Below are 9126 nucleotides of genomic sequence, written 5' to 3' on the forward strand. Positions count from 1 at the left end.
CACACTTACATTAGCTGGATGTGTCAGTCTCAAATTAACTTATCCACTAAAAGCAACCCCATAAAATCTTGGAGTTTTGACACTTACAACTAAGTACAAATGTCGGTGTGTGGTATTGCGTTGTGATGTGGAATAGACGTGGGTGTTGTTATGAATATTGGTTATTGTTGACATGCAAACCTGCACACAAGAGAGTGAATCCTATTGATACTCATGGATTATGAGTTTCAATATGGAATGTTGTGTTACTGTGGAGGGATTCAGTGATCAACATGCATAATAGTTAAATATATGGTGGTGAGAAGTATTGTTCAATTTTAGTCGATACTGGATCGCCTAGTTTATAAACCTTTATATCTGTGAGTGATATAATGATCCGTTACACTACAATGATATGATTCTAGAACACCTTGAGGCTAGCTGTTCGTTAGTGCCTGCTGGTCGTTACTATCACTCTTTTTACCCGTTGGTTAGTACCTGTTGGTTGTTACTATTGCTGAAAGTTAGTGTTTAACATCTATCGCTTTAGCGCCAAGCGACTAAACAATGTTTTGTTTCTAGTCAGTTATGATGATTCGCCCGCTTGTATCCATTGTCCTGAACTATCCGTGTATTAGTTCATTTTTGGTTAATTTTATAGTATGTAGGACCATGTGTTTTTTGGTTAATTTTACTGTGTTGGATTTGGAAGCGCAGGCGACCTCATGGACAGCAGCGACGATGACGATGATGAGTAGGATGACCAGGACATGTGCGACCCCACCCCTGAGCCCAACGAGCTCGACAAGGACATACTCGAGTCCGACCTCGAGCTCGACAAGGAGGGTGTCGTCCAACCCGACCATGATGACACACCACACAAGGTCCCCTGCTCTGCTCTGCCTGCCTCATTTAATGCCTCACCACCACAGTAGATGTTCTTTTTTTCTTCTGTAATTTACCATCAATGATCTGTTGTGGCCTAATTTCTATGAACTAGTATGATTCGTTCGCATAGTTGGCCAGCTCCACACTAGTTAGTGCTCCTATTCTTGCCCCCGTGGTGGGTGGGATCACAGGGACTGACAAGATGCAGGGAATGTGCCAACTTCTTTTGGCACAATCTTGCTACCTTGCCATAGATGCCTACACTGCTACCTTATAGCCCAGGATTTTGCTGCTTTCTTCTATAATTTTTCACCCTCCACTGCCCTGTTCTAGTCTAGCTCTTTTATTATCACCTTACAACCAAGGACGTTCCTTTTTCCATCTTCAATAATTCGTCAAGCTCATTGCCTTGTTAGTGTTCTAGGATAGTTGTTCCTATAATCATGATACCTTGCTCTAGATTGTTGTTACTTTACAACCTAGGACTTTGTTGTTTTCTTCTGTAATTTATCACATTTCATTGCCCTGTTCTAGTCTAGCTCTATTATTATCAAGGATGTTCTATTTCCTTCTATGATTTGTCAAGCTTCACTGCATTGTTCTAGTCTGGTTCTTCATAATCCAGTTACCAGCTTGCTCCAGCAATTACTTGTTCAATACAGCAGTCCCTCTCTGCTCTTAACACATCACTTGATTGGAGTGAACTGAATTGTGACAACCTTGCTTGGTAGATGGGACACTCTTCCTTGAGGTGACCGAGGAGAGCCGTGACGCCTCCCAGGAAGCAAAGGGCCACGCAATGGAAGCAATGTCAGAAGGTAGTGCCTTTGCATTGTTTTCTACCCCTGTGCTAGCTTGCATCAGCTCTCTGTTCCTTTGTTTTCTAATCTGAAGGTGTTACTACTTGGCAGGGAAACTGGAAGAGGCCGTTGAGCATCTCACCAAGGCTATACTGCTGAATCCAACCTCGACAATCATGTATGGTACCAGAGGTATAAATGATGCGACTGCCGCTTATGCATTCTTTCCTCTTGTTGCTGTACAGAAACATTCCTTGTGTCAGTTGAATCCACTATCAGCAAGCATTCATGTATGAATTACATTTACTTACTACCCATGTGACTAGCAGCACCTGACTGGGTTGTGGAATCCTTGTGTTTTGTGCAGCATCTGTGTTTGTGAAAATGAAGAAGCTTGTTGCTGCCATCCGTGATGTGAACGCTGCTCTAGAAGTGATGATTATTTTCCCCTTCTGTCCCTTGACATTCTATCTTGATTCTGAGATGCTAATGAGGGGTGGCGGTTCTTTATTCTAGATTTTGTATGTTCTATTTTGATTTTGCATCGAAGGGGAGCCTTGGCGCAGTGGTAAAGCTGCTGCCTTGTGACCATGAGGTCATGGGTTCAAGTCCTGGAAACAGCCTCTTACAGAAATGTAGGGAAAGGCTGCGTACTATAGACCCAAAGTGGTCGGACCCTTCCCTGGACCCTGCGCAAGCGGGAGCTATATGCACCAGGTTGCCCTATTTTGATTTTGCATCCCTATCAATGACTCAAACATGTTGCTTTACCTACATATCCGAGGATATTAAACCACTACCATCTTATTGAATTATTTTCTGTGCTCAGTTGTATCTACAACCATTCTGGTATTGTTAGTTATGGGTTATTTGATTCTATTCATATAGCTAATCTGCTGATGTTGTGCATAAAATTCCAGGATCTTTGTGTGTACGTTCTGGCTGTAGTGTGCTCTCATGTTGTACATGCCCTTATGTTTAGTAAGATTAAATTTCTACTCTTAATGATGAATGATTGAGTTTTAAAATTTGAATCAACACATACTTTCTGGTCCTTTAGTGTTTAAAACTGGTAATTATGATGCATTGGTCCATATGGCCTTGTTTTTTATGCATATGAAGTAGTTGTTAGGCCTTGATCTCAACCTCTCAAGTTTATGTTCCCTGGTGTGTAGGTAACTTGTCATTTTTATTGGCAAGCCTGTAATGAATTTATTAGAATCTTGCTCCTATTGCTGTGTACAGTATGTAGCAAACAGGTCTATATTAGGAATTATAATGTAGAAGTATAGAAATGATAAATTCAAGCTTCTGCTATATAAATTTGGCTTTTGGCAGGTAATCCTTTTCCGACCGGCACTATGGAGAAGACCCTGAAGCCTGGTGTGTTCCTCAAATCGGGCCACTTGAAGCTTTCAAAGGGCACCATGGTGCGTTGCAATGTCATGGACCACTCGAGGAGGAGAAAGTATCTAGTCTAGTTACTACACTTGTAGAGCTTGTGGCTGTGATTACCATTGTATCCAAGTTATATGATGTAACAGACTTATTTTGGCTATTATTTGAAGTATTATGTGTGATTTCTATCTGTTCTGATTTGAATATTGGTTATTTATTTACTGGTCAATTGAAAACATGGACCCACATATTAGGGGAGCGACTACAATAGAAAAAGGTCCACAGGTGCAAAAATAGAAAAAACAAGTCTGGGCCTTCTGATCCTGGATGAACGGTCCAGATTCTAGTGGACGGATCTGAGCGCATAGGTACTTGGTTCTTTGCAGAAAACTCCCTTGCTTCTACTCGTTTTGCAGTAACGTGGTTGGGCCTTCTCTTCTTCCTAAGAACACAGCAACGCGAACCCCAATCCCCAACGCGTAGCCGCCAGCTCCAGCTTGGCGACGGTGGCAGCGGGCCAGATCCGGTGTCTAGCTGGGCGATTGCGCCCGGTGGAGGTCCAGATCCATCCACGACCGTCTTGTTGCCGGCGTTCTGGCTGCCCCGGCGGACCTCCTCTGTCCGAAGCTGAGACCTTGTGCGGGCAAGTTCTCCAAGGTCCTCTGCTGCGACCTCCATAGAAAACTCTCATTCCATTCTTTCTCCTACCCCAATGAGCCCATTCTCCACACGTCGCCTGCACCCCCGCATCTAACTCCACCATCTGGGAACGTCGTAGAAGAAATCTCCAGTCTTCATGTATGCTTGTCTGAAAGGTTGATACACTAATTTTCATACTTGATTCTGTAGCATTTATTTAGGAAATCACTGTTGTTCAACTTTTACTGCAAACTGTGCATGCCATCTACTCCTCGCAAACAAGAACATAATACTATGGACAAAATTTTACACTGTAAAGGGAATTGTGCTTGGAGTTCAGACTGAAAGTGCGAAGTATTCTGTAACGAGACTTGTGCTTGGAGTTCAGTCTGTAAGTAATCTATGGAGTAAAATTTCATACTTTCAGACTTGTGCTTTGACGGTCTGGAAGTACTTCTGCTTGTACCAAACTTCATACTTTCAGACCAACAGTCTGAAAGATAACATTCGCAAAGATGACAATCTAAAATTACTTGTGCTTGTACCAAAATTCAAACTTTCAGACTTGTGCTTGGACAGCCTGAAAGTGCCAAATTTTACACTAACTTGGACAATGTGAAAGTCTGAAAGTACCGAATACTTGTGCTTCGACATGTCATCTACGACATACATATTATTAGTACTTCAAACTTCTTCGGCGTAAAGAGTACTCGCAGTACATAATATTATTTAGAAATCATTTTGGTTCAACTCTTACTGCAAACTTCAAGCACAATTCTGTAGCATATCAACTTTATTTAGGAGGACATGATATTTTGACATATATATCTGAAAGTGCTCTTGCTTTAAAATAGTGCTTGGAGCATATGTTGTATCCTCTATGATAAGATTAAAAAATTCTGGATCTTTGGAAATGATATGAATGGCAATCATATGAACATTTTGTGAAGGTATATATTTTAATCGTGAGTAACAGTATCTTGGAAGCTTACAGAGATTTTTATGTTTTGAGGTGATTAAGAAGTCAGATATTTGGATTTGGAGTGAAATGCAATTTCTGCTCTGCATATGATGGATAGATCAAAGCTCGTCGACTAGTACTACGTTCGTCCTCCGCTGTTTTGTTGCTGCATCTCGAACTGAAAATGGAAGGAAGTGGAGGGACGTCGCCTTTAGGAGAGCCCACCGTTCCAGTAATCCCAAACTATGTACCAACACTGTCAGGTGAGAAGGCACAGTCTAAAAAAGCAGTAATATCGTGTCATTACCTAATTTTTTCGTTAATCCCTTCTTTGATGTTTTTTTGCTGAATATCTGTTTGCAGTTGTGGAATCGGCCAATAGTGTCCAAAATCAAGATTTCAGTGATGCTACCTCACAATGTTTTCGAGTCGACGAGTCGACGGGTCGCTCGGGGGGAGCGACTCTAGACTAGTCGTGACTAGTCTAGACTCACGGTCGACGAGTCGACATGGCGACGAGTCGATATGAGTTAAGCAGTAGGTACTAGGTAGTAGGGCATTAGGTACATTAAGTAAATGCAACCAGATTCAAATGCAAGGAAATAAGTTCAACACTTCAAGTCTTCAACACCAAAACATGAATGGCAGATTAAAATGCAAGGAAATAAGTTCAACACTTCAAATCTTCAAGCAATCAAGCCTCAAGCTCCATGTCTTGAAGCTGAAAATCAGTGTCTTCATCATCTGGTGATTCAGCATCGTCTTCATCACTGCTCTCCATGTCTTTGTCATATTCTGCCGCTTCTAATTCAGCCCTCAACTCTTCATCATGCACAACCAGCCTTGTTCTTGCGTTGTTCCGAGTGTAGGTGATATAAGGGCCTATGGGTCGTGCAATAGGCTCGCTAGGATCACCACGAGCTCTCCTAGGATAGTTGCGGCCTGCTAGAGAAGTTGATGCACCCATGGCTTCATCAACCTGAGACCACAGTAGTGGTGTTTCACCGTCCATGACTTGAGCTTGATCTTCATGTACCATTTCAGTATTGATATCAACCCATTCATTATCCCATTCAAATTCTTCTAGGACAAGTGGACTAGATTTCTTTGCTTTAGAGCCTTGCTCACGCAGATTCTGAAACCTAGCTTCCATTTTCCGGTTGTACGAGACATATGATAGCTTGTTCAATCTCTTGTACTCTAGACGGTTTCTCCCTTTGGTGTGGATCTGCAAGCACACAAATATGTGAGAAGCTGCTGCAATTAGCCTATCAAACCAGCCAGATGCTGCTGCTACTTACATGAGCAAATACACTCCAATTGCGCTCGCAGCCAGATGCTGAACAACATAGACTAATGATTCGCTTTGCAAGAGTTTGGAGGTCAAAAGCAAGGCCACCATAAGCATTCCACCAAAGAACTACAAAACCAAGAAGTCCCACATTAAAGAGAAGGCCACAATAACCAGCAATTAGTGGAGTAACTGAGCTGAACAAGAAGACACAAGCTGCCATAAAATTTATACTTACGTGGTCCAGAGGTGTTTCTTCATCCTAATTAGTGCACATACTCACAATTGTAAACCCCCCAGCAAGGTGTTTCTTCATCCTACAAGGTCCAGAGGTAATTTGCTTGCCGCACAAATTACATTGCAGCAACAATCTCTTGTTAAGATCTGGCCAGAATGCATATTTCCATGCTGGATCCTTGCTCTTTGTTGGCCTCCTCTTAGGATCTTTGAATGGGTCATAGTGCTCATCAGCTTCTTCTGCAGCTTGAGCTGATCGAACAACTTGGGATATCTCTGGCTGGGAGGACATGGTGCTTGCTGTGAATCTATGATAGAAGGAAAGATAACTCCACTTAGTTGTTTTTCTCACCAAATCAAGCCCTAAGCTAACTAGCAGAAACAGTACTTACCGGGGGAGGAGTGGAGGAGCACAAGAGCAGCAGCATTAACCAGGGGAGGAGCAGAGGAGCACAACAACAGCAGCATCAACCAGGGGAGGAGTGGAGGAGCACAGCAGCAGCAACAACCAAAGGAGGAAGGGGAGGAGCACATGGAAGGAGTGAAGGCAGCCGCCAGGGAAAGGGTTAGGTCAGGGTGAGGGGGGATGGATCGATCTATATATTTCTAGTGCTGGGATGGGCTGATGGGCCAAAAAACTGTTGGGGGCCCAAAATAACTGAGTCGTTCGACTCACTTATGGCGACTAGTCGTGACTAGTCGAGACTAGTCGCTCGAGTCACTCGACTCATGCGAGGAGTCGAGTCGCCAGCCCGAGGCGCTCCTGCTCTTGCGACTCGTCGACTAGTCGACGACTAGTCGCGACTAGTCGCTCGACTCGAAAACAGAGCTACCTCATTTGCAGAAATAAATTCCCCAATGCTTCTCATTCATGATGCGAGTACACCAAAAAGGAAACAAGCCTTCTCTCAAGAGGTACCAATGCCGGTCACAGCTTGTTATACCCACTAAATAAGCATTGCATTTGTCACTTGCCTCCATCAACAGAGGTAGATGAAAGTTATGTGAGAGCATATCATCATGTGAAACAAATTGCGCAACTGAAGAATCTTCATCTTTTCAAAAGAAAAATAACCATTTTGTGGTTCACTTGTTATAGGTAATATTGTTCTTCTCGAACTTATGACTGCTCGTGAGTGATTAAACTGTCCAGTGGCTTTCTCTGTCCAGCATAGACGCATTTAGGTTGCGTTTTGCAATGAATTTGTCTCTAATTTTCCTTCCATGTGGTTTCTGCAGCAAACAATCAAATGGTATTGTTGATGCATATTCATTTCATTAGATAACGATGATTAAAAAAATTAAGTACGAACGCATGACACTTGCATGGACCTGTGCTAACTGAATCTCGTTTGTTAGGTCTGACTTCTCCCAGCACAAGAAGATCGATAAGCAAGAGGCACTAGTACTGGAGGCAAAAGGCTGTAGCTTTTCTGTTGTGTACCAAACAGAGCAAACTTGATGCAAATTCTGATGGCAAGCTTGTTCAGCAGACAGCGGTGCTTACTTTAGTCCTGCATACTCTGTGTTGTCTGTGATGTACCAAAAATGGTCCTCTCATGTTATGTAACACTTTATATGTATGTGTGTCGTCTCTGTTATGTTCTGTTCTGTCTGGGATAGTGCAATTTAAAATGTATGCGTAGTTATGGTTTAAAGTGGATGGATTAATTTTCTCATGTCTCAAAAATTTGTGATGTTCTCATACATTTTAGTGACGGACATGCTTGGATTTCTTGCATGATTCTGAATGTAGCAGAAGCTACTAATGAAATCAAATATATATATATATATATATATATATATATATATATATATATATATATATATATATATATATATATATCAAATTTCATACAGTACATATGCAATATTTTCTGGACCCGGTACAGATTTGAGAAATTGTCTTATTTATGAGGGACAGAATGTTTGATATATCAGAAATTTGGGGTGGTTATTGCAAAAGTTACCTTCCATATGTAAATACTAGTAGGGGGGTTTGAAGAAATGTACACTTACAACCCTCCCACTCAATCTGTACCAATCATCTTCGATCCGATGGCCATGGTTCGTTTTTCTATTCTTTCACCGTACACCCGTTTTCTATTGTAGTCGCTCCCACATATTAGAACCTAACAATAGGGACCCATTTGAGTACCGGACCCATCTAAAAAAAACTAAACCGTTGAGCCAGAAAGACCTCAGCCCAAAAACAAAAAGGCTGAAATATTGGGTCAGGCCCATATAGCCGACCAGAATGACAACAAAAATGATAATTAAAAAGGTTGAATTAATGGGCTCGACCAATATAGACACCGAATTGGACCGGGCTGATAATTATTAACGACCTTTTCATTTGGTCGCAATTTTTCCACGTCAGCTAGCCACGTCGGATCCAACGTGGCCTGGGCAAACAGCTAGCGACCAAAATAGAAGGTCGTAGGATCAGTGACCTTTTGTTTTGGTCGTTGCTTTCAACGACCTTATCACAAAGATGGTCGTTAATTTTCATTAAAGACGGTCAGCTTTTGACCATGTATTTTTGGTCACAAAAAGGTCGCAAATGGAAAACAATGACCATTCAGCGACAAATAGTGATGGTCGCAAGTTGACATATTTCTTGTAGTGACGCTAAATGTTCGATGACGATATAGCATTATATGAGTTATGTGATTTGGTGACCGAATGTTATTCCGAGTCCCAGACGAGATCACGGACTTGACGAGGAGTCTCAAAATGGTTGAGAGGTAAAGATTGATATACAGGACGATGGTATTCGGACACCGGAAGTGTTTCGGGGGGTACCGGATACTTATAGAGTCACCGGGAGGGGTTCCGGGCACCCCCGACAAAAGATATGGGCCTTATGGGCCAAGAGGGGAAACACACCAGCCACAAGGGGCTGGTGCGCCTCCCATATGTGCCGGCCTAAG

The 9126-nt window shown here is 42.3% G+C and overlaps 1 protein-coding gene and 1 long non-coding RNA gene across 4 annotated transcripts; both read left to right on the top strand.

Moving 5' to 3' along the window:
- The first annotated feature begins 665 nt into the window (after positions 1-665).
- On the top strand, positions 666-3260 carry LOC119336947 (FAM10 family protein At4g22670-like). 2 transcript variants are annotated; one of them, XR_005162929.1, is made up of 5 exons: positions 667-863; positions 1599-1685; positions 1779-1859; positions 2035-2099; positions 3006-3260. XR_005162929.1 is itself a non-coding variant. In XM_037609038.1 (4 exons), the coding sequence occupies exons 2-4, from the start codon at positions 1667-1669 to the stop codon at positions 2181-2183; spliced, it is 249 nt and encodes an 82-aa protein (XP_037464935.1). In that variant the 5' UTR covers positions 666-863; positions 1599-1666; the 3' UTR covers positions 2184-3260. The 2 variants fall into 2 exon arrangements, 1 of the variants encoding a protein (XP_037464935.1); XM_037609038.1 differs by having other exon boundaries at positions 666-863; positions 2035-3260.
- A 241-nt stretch (positions 3261-3501) lies between these two features.
- LOC119335558 lies at positions 3502-7907 on the top strand. 2 transcript variants are annotated; one of them, XR_005161911.1, is made up of 4 exons: positions 3502-3880; positions 4726-4928; positions 5029-7108; positions 7553-7907. It is a non-coding gene; the product is annotated as an uncharacterized LOC119335558 (long non-coding RNA). The 2 variants fall into 2 exon arrangements; XR_005161910.1 differs by lacking the exon at positions 5029-7108.
- Positions 7908-9126: the final 1219 nt, after the last annotated feature.

The sequence above is a fragment of the Triticum dicoccoides genome, chromosome 7B, assembly GCF_002162155.2.
Source record: "Triticum dicoccoides isolate Atlit2015 ecotype Zavitan chromosome 7B, WEW_v2.0, whole genome shotgun sequence".
NCBI classification, from domain to species: Eukaryota; Viridiplantae; Streptophyta; class Magnoliopsida; order Poales; family Poaceae; genus Triticum; species Triticum dicoccoides.

Coding starts and splice junctions, on each gene's coding strand:
- LOC119336947 (XM_037609038.1), top strand. Junction 1,860..2,034: donor AATCATGTATGGTACCAGAG/GTATAAATGATG, acceptor TGTTTTGTGCAG/CATCTGTGTTTGTGAAAATG.